Here is a 17550-nt window from a genome sequence, read left to right as displayed (position 1 = left end):
GTCTTCCCGCAAATGTCACTTCCTGACAATGGCCTTCTCTGACCGCCCCGTGTAAAATAGCGTGACTGCTAGCCGCCACCATCGCTCCCTGTCCCCTTCCCTGCCTTGTTCTCCACCGCACTCGCCACCATCTGACATACCTGATCATTTCCTTATTCATCTGGTTTCTTGTCTGTCCAGCCCCTCCAGAATGTCAGCTCTGCGAGGCTGGGGGCAGGGGGGGTTTCTGTCTCGCTCACTGCCGTAGCTCAGAGCTGCCCTGCAAGGACCTGGGCCGTGGAGTAAAGCTGGGGCCTGCCTCCCCCTCCCTGGCCACGAAGGAGAAGAAAGTGAACCGCACGCATTCCATCCCTGGTGCCACTAAAGACATAGGGCACCTTCCTCCGGGTCCGAATTCGTCCCAAAGTTCGATGCCATCGGGAAAGCATGCTGTGTACCCCACAGGGGCCTCCCCTACAGAGGAGGCCGACCTGGTCCCTGCCCTCCCGGAGACCATGGAGGCTGAGGGCTCAGGACAGGACCGACCCTCTCAGGCGAGCCATGTGTGATGACTGGTCTCAAGGAGAGAGATGCACCCAGAGCAGAGAGGACGGGGGCCTGTGTATCGCCAGCCCCCACTCCTGCCTCCTCATCTGTGGTGTCCGGTTTGGGCTCCCCAAGAGGCTGACCCGGAGACAAGGATATGATTTGAGAGGTGATCCCTGGAAACAGTGAGCCTGTTCCTCCTGTGGGCAACTAGGCCACAGTCCTGCTGGGGGCCTCTGGGAGCCACTGGAGGACCCACCTCAGGCTTGGCCCACCAGGAGGGGGCTGATGGGGTGTGTCTACACCATTCCCCCGCCATTGCTTTAGGGTTGCTCCTGACCCCCTCTTACCCTGCCTGACTTTCCCCTGAACTGTTGTCACCACCTAGCGAGCAAGATGATAAGCATTCACTTCCTGGCCTTCTGCCTGCCCTGGAGTGTAGGCTCTGTTGGGGAGGCCGGCCTCATTCCCTGTGGAGCATGCACCATCCTAGGGGCTCCCTGGTGATGGACAGGCTGGATGAGGTGTTTCCTCAACCACTTGGCCTGGGAGCCGGTGGCGGGGGGGGGGGGGGGGGCGGGAAACAGGGTGGGGTCTGCCTTTAGGGATGATTTTCTAGAGGAGAGAGAGAGAGTCTGGGGCTGGAGGAAGAAGGGAGGGTAAAAGCCAAGGTCAGAGTCTAGGGAGGAGGGGAGGAGAGGCCAGCCAAGGTGGCTGAGGTGGAATGGTTTTACCCATTGGCTTTAACCATTTTCCGGTGAGGATGAGCCTACCTGGTCCCCCCCAACCCCGGCCCTGGGCCTCTCTGGGGCCCTCCATACTCAATGGAGACCCAGGCTCTGCCTCCCCCAGTTTCCCCATTTGTGTTTCCACCCTCTTCCTTACTCCCTACCTTGGGACTCAGCTGTGGAAGGAGGACCCCTTGGGGACTGCCCCATGGACCTTACTTAGAGGAGATGGAGGTTGGGGGGCCTGGATTTTACAGCCAAAGAGAAGGCAAGAGGAAGCCAGGCCTGGGTCTTTTCACAGGGCACCTGGAGGCCTGGGGGTCCCAGAGGAGGCCCAACAGTCATGGAACGGAATCTCAGCTCAGGTTGCCAGAACAAGACACCATAGACTGGGTGGCGTGAACACCGGCTATTTATTTCCCACAGTTCCAGAGGCTAGAAGTCCAAGGTCAAGGTGCTGGCCTCTTGGGTTCCTGGTGAGGCCTTTCTTCCTGGCTTGCAGATGGCTGCCTTCTCGCTGGGTCCTCACATGGACTTCCCTCAGTGTGTGCACAGAGGGAGACGGCGAGAGTCTCTCTCTTCCTCTTCTTATGAGGACACCTATCCTATGAGATTGGGTCCCCACCCTTCTGACCTCATTTACCTTTAATCACCTCCTAAAAGCCCTGTCTCCAAATACAGTCACACTGGGGAGGGGGTAAAATATTAGCATATGAATTTGGTGGGGACACAAGTCAGTCTTTAGCAAAGGTCTCTGGGGGCATTAGCCCAAAGAGAGGAGAAGGGGGTGCAAAGTCATCCAGAGAGATGAGCGTCTCCTGCTTTGAAAGGTCTGCAGCTGTGGGAAGCACGGGTAATAATACCTCTGATGATAATACTTATAGTTAACACGGCACCTCTTGCACACTGCACATCATTTCACAATAACCCTGTGGGCTGGTACCCTCACCCTCACATTTTGCCGAGGGGGAAACTGAGGTACAGAGAGTTTAAGACACTTACCATGGTCACTGAGCCGGCAAGCGGCAGAGCCGGGATTTGAACTCAGTCATCCTGTCTGGCCCCCCAAGCAGTGCTGTCAACCACTGTGCTCATGTAGCCGGGTTTTCTCGACTTGTCTGGCGGGAACCAGCAAGATGTGGTTTAGGGCAGGTGTGACGAAGAACCGCACCAGGGTGTAGGGGGGAAGTAGGTGAGGGCTGGCATATTTACGGAAAGCTTCTTGGAGGGGGTGGGACTGAGTTGGCCCTTGAAGGGAAGCGGGGTTATTGTATTTTGGGGAGGGGTGAGTGATAGGACAGCATGCACCCCAGGCAGGAGGGAAGGCGTGAGCAAAGCAGCAGAAACTGGAATGAGGAGGGGTATGCATCACAGGGAGGGGTGGAAGGACAGCACCTACAGCTGCATCTGAAGCCCCAGCAGGGGCTGGTAAGGGTCCTGGTGTGACCCCAAGTCAGGCGCGGCGAGCCCGTCCATCTCGGGGTAACGTGAGGAGCAGGGCTGCTGCTGGGAATGTTTGTGGGACCTGAAGACCATCCTGGGTGAGGGCGAGGCAGCTCTGGCTTCCCATGGCCCTGCCCGGGTTTGAGCCCAGCCACTCCCTTGGGGGAATGTCTCAGGCCAGGAGGGCTGGGGTGACACTTACGGAGGGCTGGCTCTGTACTGGGCACCTGGTGGGGGGCAGGGGAAGGACTCACCCCGGGTCTGGATCTGACTCTGTGTCCTCCCTGCTGTGTGGCCTTGGACGGGTCATTTAACCTCTCTGAGTCTCAGCGAAGACAAGGAAGTCACCGCCCATGTCAGTGGGTTGTCTCGAGGACTGGAGATGAAGGTATGAAGAGGTGGCACACAGCGGGTGCCCAGAAATGGCTGGTGTAGGGTGTATAAAGGGAGAGTGAGGACAGGGGTAATGGAACAGCCTCGTCTGTGCGCTGTGGCTCCCTGGGGAAGGAGGGCTCCCCGCCGAGGGCAGAATCCTCATGGAGGATCAAGGAGGAAGAGACCCTGGAACTGGACCCTGAGTGTTGGCCAAGAGGAGAGGAAGGGGATGCCCAGAGAAGCAGGAGGCCTGGGAACAGAGGACAGGTGGGATCTGGGTGAGATTCTGGCTTTTGATTGTATCACCATCATTATCAACATTTTTTGAATATCTACTATGTGCAGGTGACTATATTTGGCTCTGAGGGACAGAATTCAATATTTCTACTATTTAATGAATGAATGTTCCAGAAGGTGTTTGGCTTTCATTCATTCATTCATTCAACAAAAACGTACTGTGCATTTAACTATGTGCCAGGCACTGCTCTGGATGCTGAAAATACAGCAGAGAACCAGACAGACAAAAACTACTGACCTCAACAAGCTGACATTACAGTGAGAGAGGAAGACACAAACATGATGAATACTCTAATGTTGGGAGCCTGGCATATGGTAACATGTGCTGTGAAGAAGAATAAAGCGAAGAAAGGGAGACAGGAGAGTGCTGGGGGTGGGAAAAGAGTGTCAAGTGAAATGCGGGGAGGTTAGGACATTTGAGCAGACATGGAAATCTGGAGCGGGGGGCATTCCTAGCAAGTGCAAAGGCCCTGGGGTTAGAGCAGCAAGGAGGTCAGTGGAGCTGGAGGAGATGCAGGGCCTCCTGGGAAGGAGTTAGACTTTTACTTGGAGGAGATGGGGAGTCACAAGAGGATTCCGAGGAGGGCAGTGATGGGATCTGACTTAGGTATTACCGGTGTCCCTCTGGCTGTTGGCGGCAGGGAACAGACTGGAGTGGGGGCGGGGGTGAGGGACACAAGGTCGGAGGCAGGAAGGCCACTGAGGAGAGTGATGGGGCTGGGACCAGGGTGGTTGAGAGCAGAGCCCAGGATCTGCTGATGGGTTGGGTGGCGGCGGGGAGAAACGGGCTCCTGTGATTGTTAGTGACTCGTGCAGGATGCAGGAATCTACATGCCACCTTTGTCCGCAGCTCGCCTGCCCTCTCTGGGCCCCTGCTCTTAATTCCTCTGTCCCTTCTTCAAGCCAGGGCGGACAGAACATGCCCAAGGCCCCGGACCTCCAGGGGCTTTTAGAGGCAGCAGGCAGGAAGCCTGGGGCCCAGAGGAGGGACGCTTTTCACCCTGGGGCTCCTTTCTCCCAAAGGAAAGGTCATGGCCAACATGCAAACTTCACACTTCCATAAATGGTCTGTATTTTTCAATAATACCCTCTTAACCATTTGAGTGTCACATGGTTGTTTTCCCATCAGATGAGTTAGAAAACCCAGACCCCATGACAGGACTTGACTGAGAACCCCCCCGGGAGGTGGCAGCGCTGGAGCAGAGCCCATGCCCCCCCCATGCTCCCCCCCCCGCCCCATTCAGTATGCTGAGGGCTGCACCATCTTTGTGGGCGAAAAAGACCTGGCTCCTTCCCTGGCTCTACAAGAACAGCACCCCCTCCCGCCCCGCCCGCTACGGGACTGCTGCCCCCACTGTGGCAGTGGTGACAAATCAATAATGAGAGCTGACAAGCTCTTTCGGTCATGTCCCAGCCTCTGGGCTCTCTCTGCAATAACGTGGGGGTGATAGCACCTGCCGTAGAGGGGTGCTGGCAGGATTTGATGAGTTAAGACACATGGACGGTCCTTGGCACCAACTCTGCTCCATAAATGCTGGTTGTTATTATCAATGACAAAGGGCTTGCAGGGCCGCGATTGTTTTACAAGCACCAGGGAGAAAAGTCAGATGGGCACTGTACCCATTTGATGGCTTCTGCTCGGAGCTCATCAGGCTCGCCCATGGGCGTGACAGATGTCGGCCACACCGGCTTCCCGACTCTCAGAGAAGCAGCGTTTTCAGTGGCGGCTCCTGACCACCATTCAGGAGGGACCTGCCATTTGACCAGAGTTAAGCCTCCCCCCAGTGCCCAGGGTGGGGGTGTGAGGCTGATTTGTGGGAGGTGTGTCTGGCAGGTGGTGCTGGGGGCCTACGTGCCCCCCCCCACATCCTCTCCTGCCTCTGTGCAGGTCCAGCCTGGCCCCTCACCATTTCATCCGGTCCTAGCGTTGGGTTGTAGCATCCTCATTTCACAGCGAGGCCCGACACAGTTACGTGAATCGCCTAAGGTCACACAGCAGTTTGGTGACCAAGCAGGGACCCCCAAGGCTAGAGCGACGCGTGCTACCCCAGCTGGGAGCCTGGAGACCTATGACTTGCCTGCACTGAGAAAGGGGCCCCGGCAAGTCCTCTCCCTCCCCCCGGGTCTGGACAGAGTGGAGATTGGTCTCTGCCCTGGTGCATTCCTGGCTATCTGACATGCCAGGGCTTGCACGGTCCCCTTCCTCCGGGCGTCCAGCGCACTCTCGGTCCTGGCTCCCAGCTCCCTCCAACGCCGGCCAGAGGGTTTTAAAAACTGCAATGTATGCACACAAGGCAAAATATAAAAGGCATAAAGGACTGACAGTGACAAATCTCCTTCCCATCACATCCCCCAGCCACCTAGTTCCCTGAAGGCTGCCACGCTACCAGCTTTCCAGAAGTATTCCCTGTTTGTATATTTCCCCCCATACAAATGGAAGCGTCCGCAGCCTCCCTGTTCTGCACCCTGCTCCTTTTGTCTCAGTGCCATGGCTTGGGGAGGGCTCCGGTCAGGACCAGAGCATTCTGTTGCCTGCCTGCACCAGAATTTACTTAAGCAGTCCCCGGGACAGGCAGCTGGGATGTTTCCAGCCTTTGGCTTTTACAAGCAGCGCTGCAGCAAATGGAATTAGGCAGTGCCAGTTCGCCCCGCTGGCTGGAAGGTGAATTCCTAGGAGCGGCATTGGAATTGCGGGGTAAGGGAGGCGTGCCTCTGTAGTGGGGAAGAGAAGGCGCACCCCTGCCCCCTCTGTTCAAGGCTCATCAGGTCACTTCCCCACTACCTGGGGTGGGTTTGACCTTCATTCTCATGAGGGCCTGTCCCCTACCCTCCACCCCCTCCTGCCCCCACCGCCAGCCCGCTGACAGCTGTGCATTATTTGGATCCCAAAGAGCACAGTTCGGTGTGACTTCAAGGGTTCTAGATAGGGCTCTGGCCCCAGAGATGCTTACCTAACCTGGCCGAAAGTCTTTCACTAAATATCCCTGCCTTTTACTTTCCTGTATCTACATGCAGCGCTCTTTATGAAGTGAACACTGCTTTGTAAGTGAAAAGTGCCAAATTCAGAAGAAAAAAAAATCCAGACCCTTTCTTTGTCCCTTGATGGATTCTAGCCACCTTCCCTCCCACCCACCCCCACTGTGCATGAGTTTGTGGGAAAGTTTGAGGTTTTGCTAAGTGGAAAGGAACACAATATACTTAGGGCCTGGGAGGAGCAAGGTGAAGGCATTCCTGGGTTATTACTGGGAAAAGGGCACTAGCCCCTGGACAGATAGGGAGACTGAGGCCAGAGAAGGGAGGGATATCCTTGACCAAGGATCCTCCCGTGGTGATGCCACCTGCTCTGAGCCTGAAGGTGAGCTGCTGTAAGGACTGAGCATCCCCTGGACCCCCAGATTGGACCGGACTTTGCAGAGGCAAGCCCTCCCCCAGTATCCTCATGGCATGGGCTACGTAGTCTCTGAGCGCTGCAGGGACGGGGGGGCATCCCCTGGACGTCCCCTGTCTTGAGGCTGGCAGCTCCTCATGGGGTCATTCCTGCCCTGGCTTCACTGCCCCTTTGAAGACCAGGTCCCTGGCCCTCTGGGTCCTGTCTCCTGACTACTGAGCCATTCTTGCCGGGGGGGGGGGGGGGGGGCGGGGGGGAGGGATGGCAGCAGGGCAGCGTCCCCAGCCCTGGGGCAGCACATGGCCTAGATTGGACCGCCGCGATGCCTGCCGACAGATCCAGGCCACACAGAGCAGCTCCAATGTTTACACAGATCACAGTGGTCTGACCCATAGGCCAGGAAGCCGCATGTTTGGGACCCTTAAGGAGACATGTAAGTGGCTAATGGAGGCTTTGGGGGCCGGGTACCAGGGCAGCCAAAAGGGCATTTACAGGGGCCCAGCCTGGGCCAGGGAACTCAGGTCCAGGCTCCAGGTGGGGCATCTGGGGAGGTTCTAGGGGTTGAGATCAGGGACTCTGCTGCGTGGGAGAGCTGAGCAGGGTATTTTGGGCCTGGTGGAAGGGTTCGGGTGGATCAGGGTGGGGGCAGTGCGAAGAGGGACAGATTGAGAAGCCAGCTGGGGTTCATTGAGCCCCAGTGGGCCCTACGGGGTGCCAGGCCCTAGGGAGGGGGTGCAGGACATGCGTAAGGATGAGCCCGATTGCTGGCTTTGAGGAGCTGTGTGTGTCTGTGAGGCAGGCTGCAAGCTTCCATAAAGCAGATATGTCCTTGTGTGCCTCTCCTCTAGCTCTGAGTCCAGGAGCCCGAAAACATTTGTGGTTGGGGCAGGCTTCTGAGAAGAGCTGCCACACTGCAGCTGGAGAATGGTCTGGGGCAGAAGGGAGGGAGAGGAGGTGGGGCGAAGGGCTCATGGAGGAGAGATGGGGGGATGCGCACAAGGGGTGCTACGAGCTTTGGGGGTTATGCCAGGGGTGGGGAGCCATTCCCCCGGCAGGAAGTCCCCATCCCAGTGCAAGGCCCAAGCCTGTGGAGCCCTCATGCCCGCAGCACGTTGGGGCCCCAGGCCTGGAATGGGGCACGTGGGGCACTTCCCCCCTCTCCAGGGATCTCTCTTCTACCCTCCCAGCGCATGAGCGGCCCCGCCTGCTGACCGCCACCGCACACCCACCTGTCCCCCCAGCCCCGCGGCTACACCATGTCTGGCTCCTACGACGAGGCCTCGCTAGCTCCGGAGGAGACCACTGACAGCTTCTGGGAGGTGAGACAGCTTCTGTGACGGCCCAGGCTCCCACCCCCCACCACCTCAGGCCTTGCTCCCCAGCCCCTCGGGTCCCTCCAAAGCCCTCGGTGTCCAGTGAAATGAGGTAAGACGACTGCCCACCCAGCGCAGAGCCCCTCTGGCCCGGCTGCCCCTGGGGAGATCCCGCAGCGTTTCTGGATGTGGCCCAGGCTCCTCCTGTGTGTCTGCTCTCAGGCGGCACCTCAGGCCCCGGCACCTCAGACCCCGGCACCTCAGACCGCGGCACCTCAGGCCCCGGCACCTCAGGCCCCGGCACCTCAGGCCGCGGCACCTCAGGCCCCGGCACCTCAGGCCCCGGCCTCACAGCTTACACAGCCTCTCACAGCGGCTCCCCACCCCCACCCCCGCCCCTGTGGCGTGAATTCCAGAAGCCCCACAGCAACAAAGAGGTGGCGACAAGCCTAGAAACCAGCATTTCAGGAGCTTCCCAAACTATTTGAGACCAAGAAATACAATTTTTTCGATTGGCTTCCAAAACCCAAAGCGAAAACTGCCAAACCTATATTAATAAGTGTTTAATGAGGTGTCTACAAAACATAATATTATGTCAAGAAGCTGCAGCTCAGCTCAACACTTACATGACTTTCTAAATATAATACATTTAGCTCACAAGAACAAAATGAATATTTCATTCTAGTCTGGGTCCAAATTATAAAAATCTTGCACTTTGTGGCAGCGAGGAAATTATATGTCAGGTGGGGTGAGGGAGTGCATAGCCCGTCGGGTATGATGCAGGGCGCTGAGGCCCCCAAAAGTGAGAGCGGGGGAGCCCCCAATGCGTTCCCGCGGGGCTGCGAGGCTTCACCTGGGGAGGGGGGCAGAAGGACGCGGCGGGCGCCCCCTGCAGGCCGCGGCGTCCTGGGCGGGTTGGGGTACGGGGGACGCAGGGAACCCGCGGGAGTCGAGCTCGCTGCTTGGCCGCCAGGTGGGGAACTACAAGCGGACGGTGAAGCGCATCGATGACGGCCACCGCCTGTGTAACGACCTGATGAACTGCGTGCAGGAGCGCGCCAAGATCGAGAAGGCGTACGCGCAGCAGCTCACGGATTGGGCCAAGCGCTGGCGCCAGCTCATTGAGAAAGGTGCCCCCATGCCCACCCCGGGCGCATCGCCCCGGCCCTCTCCGGCTGCCCACAGTCTGGGGCCCCGGGAGCACCCCGCGACCCGGATGCACCTGCCCCCACTCTGGCCACCCCGCAGTTGAAGGCACCGTCCCCACACCCACGCTCTGACCCTCCCACACCAAGCCAGGTCTCCCTGTCCCTGTTCAACTCGACTTTGTACAGTTTTAGGTTGGATTAAAAAGACAAAACCAAACCAGACAACCTTTTTATTTCCAAATAATTTTAACTTAGAGAAAAGTTGCAAGAATCGTGGAGAGAATTACACAGCCTTCAACCAGATTCACCAGTGAATGTTTTACCACGTTGTTTCTGCAGTCCCTCTTTCTTTGGTGCATATGTTTTTCGGAACCATCTAAGTGGGAGGCCTGCCACTTTACCCTAAATCCTTCACGTATCTCCCAAGAATAAGAACATTTGTTTACATAACCGTGGTTCACCGATCAAACTTGGGACATTTAATATGGCCCATATGCAAATTTTATTATAGCAATTGTTTGTGCTGGTCCAGAAGGCAATCCAGAATCACATCCTGCATTTAGTTGTCCTGTCGGTAGATTCCTTTAATCTGGAACACTTTCAGGTTGGGGGTTCCATGTAATTGTTAAATTTTTTTTTTCTTCCACAAGACCCTAACTCCCATGAGGGCAGGGGCTGAGCCTGGTACTCCCCAGCATAGTGCCTGGAACAGAGCTGATGCCCAATATATAGACCAACAAATGACTGGAATGTCTGGTCCCAGTGGCCTCCTGGCATCTGCCACCAGCTGCTTCTTCAGTTTTACGTTCAGTAAACATTCCTGAAGCACCTACTGTGTGCTTGGTGCTGCACTGGGCTTGTGAGGGCTTGCGGGGTCCAGGCTGCCCCCATGGGGCTCACCAGCTGACAGGGGAGATAGGAAGTGGACACAGAGGCAGATGCTATACGAATTCAGTGAGGGCTGCAGGCTGCAGGGTGTGAGAACGGAGCAGTCAGAGAAGGCTTCCTGGAGGAGGTGCGTGGGCCCTGAAGGATGGATAAAACTGTAAAGCGAGCAGGGGAGGGCATTTCTGCGGACATGCCAGGTACGGGGAAAGCCTCAGCGTAAGGAGGCATGAGGGAGGCCCCTGGGTGGCGCGTGATGAGGGCCTCGTGACCCCATGACCATTTCCTCAGGGCCACAGTATGGCAGCCTGGAGCGGGCCTGGGGGGCCATCATGACGGAGGCGGACAAGGTGAGCGAACTGCACCAGGAAATGAAGAACAACCTGCTGAACGAGGACCTGGAGAAGGTCAAGAACTGGCAGAAGGATGCCTATCACAAGCAGATCATGGGCGGCTTCAAGGAGACCAAGGAAGCTGAAGACGGCTTCCGCAAAGCCCAGAAGCCCTGGGCCAAGAAGATGAAGGAGGTGCCCTGTGGGTGGCTGCTGCAGATGGGGCGAGGGTGGGCAGCCGAGCTTGGGGGGGGCAGTCTGATCAGAGGGGGCGGGCAGGACATCACCCGCTGGGGTTGTGCCCGTGGGGAGCAGCCCTGCCTTGCCGGCAGAAACATCCACAGATGGGTGGGCACTGCTCCCAGATACCTGGAGCTGGGGCCTGCATCCCTCCCGCCTCTTCCGAATGTGTGCGCCCAGCCCCCAGCGGGGGAGGGCTTGACGAGGGAGCCTGTCTGTTCCTGCTGGTAAGTAGGAGCTCTCCCTCCTGCTCCCTCTGCCCCTCAGCTAGAGGCAGCAAAGAAGGCCTACCATCTGGCCTGCAAGGAGGAGAAGCTGGCCATGACGCGGGAGATGAATAGCAAGACGGAGCAGTCAGTCACGCCCGAGCAGCAGAAGAAGCTGCAGGACAAAGTGGACAAGTGCAAGCAGGACGTACAGAAGGTGCTGCGGGCCTGGTGGCCAAGAGCCCCTCGGAGTGGGAGGTGGCTGGGGGCTGCAGGCCTGGGTCTCACCCTTCCTTTGCCCCGGTGCCCACAGACACAGGAGAAGTATGAGAAGGTGCTGGATGACGTGGGCAAGACCACACCCCAGTACATGGAGGGCATGGAGCAGGTGTTCGAGCAGTGCCAGCATTTCGAGGAAAAGCGGCTGGTCTTCCTCAAGGAGGTGCTGCTGGACATCAAACGTCACCTCAACCTGGCCGAGAATAGCAGGTAGCTGGGCGTGGCGGCGTGGCAGGCGTGGACACGGACGGCGGAGGGTGGAAGTGTGTGCAAGGCGCCCTGGGCCCTATGGTACCGGGACAGGAGGTGGGGGGCAGAGCGGCAGGGGCCCAGAGGGAAGAGGCTCCGGAGACAGTGACTGCCTGGTGCCGCTGACACAGACTAGGCCCTAGAGAAACATAGCGGGTGTTGCTCTGGAGGGTTGGGGGAGTGGCGAAGGCGGGGATAGGGAAGGGTGCGCACTCGGGGATTGCTCCTTGGCCAGCCCACCTCATCCCTAGCTGGGGGGCCTGCCAGCACCCTGGTGCCCTGAATGGGCTCCCTCTGGCCCTCAGCGAGGATGAGAAGGGGCCATGGTGCATCTTGCCCCATCTCCCCCGTGCACAGCTATGTCCACGTGTACCGGGAGCTGGAGCAGGCCATCCGGGGGGCCGACGCCCAGGATGACCTCAGGTGGTTCCGCAGCACCAGCGGCCCTGGCATGCCCATGAACTGGCCCCAGTTTGAGGTGAGGAGGTGTGGGGATGGGGGAAGGGAAGTCAGAAAAGGCTGGAAGAGACCTCAGGGGGCAGCCCCCCTGCCTCACTGCTCCCCTGGTGCCCACTAGGAGTGGAACCCAGACCTTCCTCACACCACTGCCAAGAAAGAGAAGCAGCCCAAGAAGACAGAGGGGGTGACGCTGACCAATGCCACTGGAGTGGTGGAGACCACATCCCAGGCTGGGGACCGTGGCAGGTGAGTGCCTCCTGTGGAGCTTCCTGGGTCCAGAGGGGCCCACATACTGGGGCAGATGAGTTTTACCTCGGGAGACAAGAAATGGTCTAAATCACAGCAACCTCATGCTCCTCTCAGAGACAGTGGCCGGTCATCCTCTGAGAGCACCTACTGTGTGCCAGGCGCTGGTGTAAGCGTTTTCCATATATTAACTTAATGAAGCCTCCCAACACTCTGAGAAGTGTATAGAGTTCCATTTTGCAGATGGAGAAACTGAAACCCAGAGAGATTAAGTGACTTACCCAAGGTCACACAGCTAGTTAGTAAGCCTCAGAGCCAGGATATGTCCAGGAGGTCACGCTGCTTAACCACGAGGTGCCCTTCTCAGATGAGGGGTCAGATGTTCTCAGGGGTCCACTTCAGCATCCCCTCACTCAAGGGCTGGGTAGTAATGCTAATAGTCCTGCATCACATTTGTCGGAAGAGCTGTCAGGATCACTGGCTTGGGACCTCCTCTTACAAGGCCCATTCCTGCACCAGCCTTGGTGGGATTTGGGGCCAGGGCTCTGACTGGCAGGAGGGGGCAGCCCTAAGGACGAGGGGAGAGGCAATTCATGCTGGGGCCTTTCCTTACGTCTCAGCGTTAGCAGCTACGACAGGGGCCAGCCTTATGCCACCGAGTGGTCGGACGACGAGAGCGGGAACCCATTTGGGGGCAATGAGGCCAATGGGGGCTCCAACCCCTTCGAGGACGACGCCAAGGGAGTGCGTGTGCGGGCACTCTATGACTACGACGGCCAGGAGCAGGATGAGCTCAGCTTCAAGGCTGGTATGGTGGGCTGGGCGGGGCTGGGCGGGGCCTGAGGGCAAGGGATGCCGGGATTTGCTGGGAATGCGGTGGGGGCGTGGCCTGGTGCGTGGGCGGGGCCAAACGTGGAGTGGGACCCCACAGTAGGGTGGGGGCGGGGCCTGAGTGCAGGGGCTGCTAGGAGAAGGGCCTGAACCTTAAAAAGGAAGCCAGAGGCGGGGCCTGGGCTTGGGGGGGCGCAGGGCCGAGACCCAGATAAGGTGGTTGTTTTTTTTTAATTTAATTTAATTTTATTATGTTAGTCACCATACACTACATCACCAGTTTTTGATGCAGTGATCCACGATTCATTGTTTTCGTACAACACCCAGTGCTCCATGCAGAACGTGCCCTCCTTAATACCCATCACCAGGCTAACCCATCCCCCCCACCCCCCTCCCCTCTAAAACCCTCAGTTTGTTTCTCAGAGTCCATCCTCTCTCATGGTTCGTCTCCCCCTCCGATTTCCACCCCCTTCATTTTTCCCTTCCCTCTCCTAATGTTCTCCATGCTGTTCCTTATGTTCCGCATATAAGTGAAACCATACGATAATTGACTTTCTCTGCTTATTTCACTTAGCATAATCTCCAAGGTGTTTGGCGTGAGGCAGCCCGTGGGGGGGTCGGGGTGTACCTGGGGCTGATCTCCCGAGCAGCACTGGAGCAGTCATGGGAGGGATTGGGGTTGGCCCAGAGTAATGGTATCGGAGAGCTTACCTAGCATTGTGGGGTGGGGGTGGCTCTCTCTGAGCTCCTGTCGATGCGCTCCTCTGTGTCCCCGTCCTAGGAGATGAGCTCACCAAGCTGGGCGAGGAGGATGAGCAAGGATGGTGCCGCGGGCGGCTGGACAGTGGGCAGCTGGGCCTCTATCCCGCCAACTATGTGGAGGCCATCTAGCTGCCCTGCTCCCCTCCACACCACCCCTCACTCCTCGTCCACTGCCTCCCCTCCCTTCTCTCTCTTGTCCCTCTTCCCTCGCCATAGAGTTCCAGACATATTTTCCGATCAAGCTTTTATTTTTTTAAAAGTCAAAACAGAACAAAACAAAAAATACAGAGACAGAAGCATTTGCAGGGCCGCCTGGAGGCCAGGGTGGTGGGACTCGGGGTGATGGCCCCAGGGTAGGTGAGGGTCTTAGTACTTAGCCCAACAGAGACATTGCAACATCTGCTCTTCAGATCCCACCAAAGAGTCTCCTGAGCCCTGAGGGTTGTCTCCCGGACCCTTCTCTCCTGCCTCACTCCCCACAGACTATGCTTCCCACCCCTGCCCCCCAACCCCAGGCTGCCAGTGTCTGTCCCCCGCCTCTTCTCTGGGCCTGGTTTTCTGACCTCTTCCTTCTGCCCCACCATGCTCCCCTCCCTCCACCACCCTACTGTCAAAGGCCTCCCCTCCAGACCCCAGAGAAGGGGGGCCTCCCAGTCTGTAGTCTTCCGTTTTGCCCTGGGGAGTACCCTTCTTCTCCTAGCCTCACCCCTAAGGACTGGTGGGGCTGGAGGAGGAATGGTCACTCTCTTCTCCCATGGACATTTCCCGGGATCCCTAGACTCCCCCAGACATGACAAGGGGAGAGCTGGAGTTGGTGACAGTGTCACCGGGGTGTAAGAGGGTGAGTGAAGAGGGGGCAGGCCCTCGGTCCTCTCAACACCAGGCTCAGCTGAGGGACCAAGACCCTGCTGGGGCCCTTCTTTCCAGTTATCAGCAAATTTGGGCACAGGCTCTTAGAGCCCTACCCCACGGTCACTTGCAGAAACCCTGCGCCCCTCTCCTAAGTCCTCAGGCAGGGGGAGAGGCCTCAAAGCCCAGGGCAAAGCCAGCAACAGTAGCAACCTCCTCCCATTGCCTGGGGAGGAGGGCACCTTGCCCACCCATCTCCCTCCCTCCGTGTGCATCTAAAACCGTAGATTCACTAGGTTCAGCCAGCCTCTAGAAGACAGCCTTGGGGCCTCCCATCCCTCTCTGCCCTTCTCTGGCCTTCCCGAGAAGACACTGCAAGGCCCAAGGGAGTCTCCAGCCTAGAACCATCAGGAACACTGTAGCGCCAATGGGAAAGATATGGCTTTGGAGGAGGGAGGAACCCAGGCTCTCAGGAGCAGGACAGTCACATGTCTTTCTTCCTTGTCCCCTCCTCCCCAACCGGCCCTTGCCCTTGGAACAGAATTCCCCCTGCTGGCAGCTGCTCCAATATCTCTAGGCCTGGGTCTCAGTGAAAGGCCTTTTTGGGGAGGGGGAGGTAGAGGAGGCAAAGGGCCTGCCCAGAGCCAGAGTGTTCCCTGGGGTTGGTGAAGGAAAGCAGTGTCGGGTTACCGAGTAGTAGTACCACGTTCCAGCGTCTCCCACACATGTGGGCACAGGGGCTTGGGAAGCAGACCAGAGCAGGACAAACGCTCAAGGGGAGGGGGGGGAATGGCTGGAAGGAGGAGTCTCTCTGGAACCTCTGGGGCGAGGCCCCGGGACTTCTTGTAGCTCGAGCAGAGCTTCTGGGCCTTAGGACTGCAGACACCCTACCTAGCCCCTTCCGCAGCACCTGGCTCCCAGGGCCTCCAGATAAAGACAGTGTGATATCCCAGCCCTTCTGGTACCCCTCAGTCCTCTTTTGCTCCCTGCTTCTTCTCCAAACACTCCACTGTTGGGTCGTGGACCCCAGCCTCCAGACCCTGACCTTGTTCATGTGTGCCAGAGGATCCTGGCAGACTCTGGCAGGGGCCTCAGTGGGCCAGGCCTCCCTCAGGGCCAGGGGAGTTGAAGGGTGGGGACGATGGCACCCCCAGGGACAAGCAAACTGCACCCCCCATCCTGAACCCCCATTTCCTGTCACTGCTCTCTGGGCATCTGCTGCAGCCTGAGATGTGCCCTAGGCCCCTCAGAGCCCAAAGCAAGATTTCGGTAGCCCTCTGCCCTCCCAACTCTAGACCAAAAGCCTCTTCAGCCTCTCCTCCAGGTGGGAGTTGAGGTTGGGGGCCTTTGACCTTTACCACGTACCCTTGGAAGACAGGAAACTGGCACATCCACACCTTGGGGCCTGGGCTCCCCCTCTCCGTGCCAGTAGCTTTCTCGCACCTGGGGAGGGTCTGGTCCTGGCTGGACCCCAGGCCTGTCCCCTCAGCACTCCAGCTGCCCACTCCGGAGCAGGGACTTGAAGTCCCATTCTTTCTGAGCAACCACCTCCACGGCCCGGTTTGGGACCACTGTCTCTTGGTCCCCAGGCTCCTCAGGACCCCGGAATGGGAGGGTCTCCCACCCGGTAGTCCCCCCCCCGAGCTCTAGGGGCCCAGCCCCACCTGTCAGTGCTGGTGTCGGGGCACTCACCCCCGAGCATGGGGGCCACGCCCCTCGCTGTGCCCACCACCTCTCGTAGCCCCCTCCCCGCACCCTCAATGCTGCACGGGCCTGCCCTGTGGGGCTCGGCGACTCGTGTGTTTTTGTCCCTAGTTAACCACCGTTCTGCGGCCTGGCTCTGCTGGGGGCCGGGGCTGCCCTGCCGCCCACCATCTGCTGCCCTAGGCTTCCTGACTCCATTAGCCCGACACTTGTGACCCTCCGAGAAGTGCTGTGGTCTCAGCAATGCACCTGTTTTGTACATGATCGTGTAATTTAAAGGTATATAAATACAAATATATATCTATCAGTTGTGATTGTATGACTGTGGATAAAATCCAGAACTGTGTCAACCTGGCTGGACGTGGTCCTCTTGAGTCTTGTGTGTCTTTCGAGCTCTCTGGAGTTATCCGTGGTTGGGAGGTGTGTCGGGAAGGAGGTGCCCAGCATGCCGAGTGCTGTCCTGGCTGACTGCCAATGGGCTGGAGGACTGAGAGCTGGGCCCTAACCTTCCAGGGCCCTGAGCCCTGTCTGCACAGGGTGGGTGACAGATGGTCTCTGAGGCTCCTGAGACTGTGGCCCTAGGGTTCCGGGAGCCTGGTGATGAGCACTGACCAAGAGCGCTGGGGCATTCGGGGTTGCAAACTCAGAGTTCAAAGGTGACCCCTAAATAGGTTTTAATTTTTATTTATTTATTTTTAAGATTTTATTTATTTATTAATTTGAGAGAGAGCGGGGTGGGGTGGGTGGAGCAGAAGGAGAGGAAGAAGCAGACTCCCCACTGAGCATAGAGCCCCATGTGGGGCTCGATCCCACGACCCTGAGATCATGACCCGAGCTGAAATCAAGAGTTGCGTGCTCAGCCCACTGAGCCACCCAGGCGCCCCAGGTTTTAATTTCTAAAGCCAAATTGTAAAAGTGACTGCTGAGGCTTGTGGCTCCTGGTTGTTCACAATCCCAGGCTCCCTGTGGTGTGACATCAGATCATGCCACGTTTTTCCTGTGTCTTGCCTGTCCTGTGACAGCATTTCTGTGAGGGACCCTGGGGAGGGCTCCTCCAGGAGGATTGCTCAAGGGAGTGGGCAGGACTGAGGAGGCTGTGGGCTCTCAGCTCTGATGTGCCAGGCCCTCACTCTGCCCCAGCCCTGCTCCAGCCTCCCCACCCGCAGCTAGATCTCCTCTGGGCTGGGCAGGAGTCCCAGGTGCCCGGCCAGCTCTGCCGCCAGTTCACTGCATCCCCACCTGCACCCCAACCTCAGCTGCCCACAGTCAGGTCGGATAGTTCTCCGAGGCC

General features: G+C 58.1%; 1 protein-coding gene across 4 annotated transcripts in view; it reads left to right on the top strand.

Annotated features, from left to right (window-relative positions):
• PACSIN1 (protein kinase C and casein kinase substrate in neurons 1) overlaps positions 1-16614 on the top strand; it is a 50272-nt gene extending 33658 nt beyond the window's left edge. For 3 of the 4 annotated variants that reach the window (XM_036072167.2, XM_078055472.1, XM_036072166.2), the window contains 9 exons: positions 7944-8075; positions 9043-9199; positions 10394-10629; positions 10942-11097; positions 11194-11369; positions 11766-11886; positions 11986-12113; positions 12734-12921; positions 13726-16614. In XM_036072167.2, coding sequence (XP_035928060.1) covers positions 8013-8075; positions 9043-9199; positions 10394-10629; positions 10942-11097; positions 11194-11369; positions 11766-11886; positions 11986-12113; positions 12734-12921; positions 13726-13835 — 1335 coding nt within the window. In that variant the 5' untranslated portion in view covers positions 7944-8012 and the 3' untranslated portion in view covers positions 13836-16614. The remainder of the gene's footprint in view (positions 1-7943; positions 8076-9042; positions 9200-10393; positions 10630-10941; positions 11098-11193; positions 11370-11765; positions 11887-11985; positions 12114-12733; positions 12922-13725) is intronic. The other variant, XM_036072169.2, reaches the window with a different exon arrangement.
• The last annotated feature ends 936 nt before the right edge of the window (positions 16615-17550 follow it).

Source organism: Halichoerus grypus, chromosome 9 (assembly GCF_964656455.1).
Source record: "Halichoerus grypus chromosome 9, mHalGry1.hap1.1, whole genome shotgun sequence".
NCBI classification, from domain to species: domain Eukaryota; kingdom Metazoa; phylum Chordata; class Mammalia; order Carnivora; family Phocidae; genus Halichoerus; species Halichoerus grypus.
The sequence above is the reverse complement of the archived record's forward strand: the minus strand, read 5'-3'. Positions and strand labels throughout refer to the sequence as shown.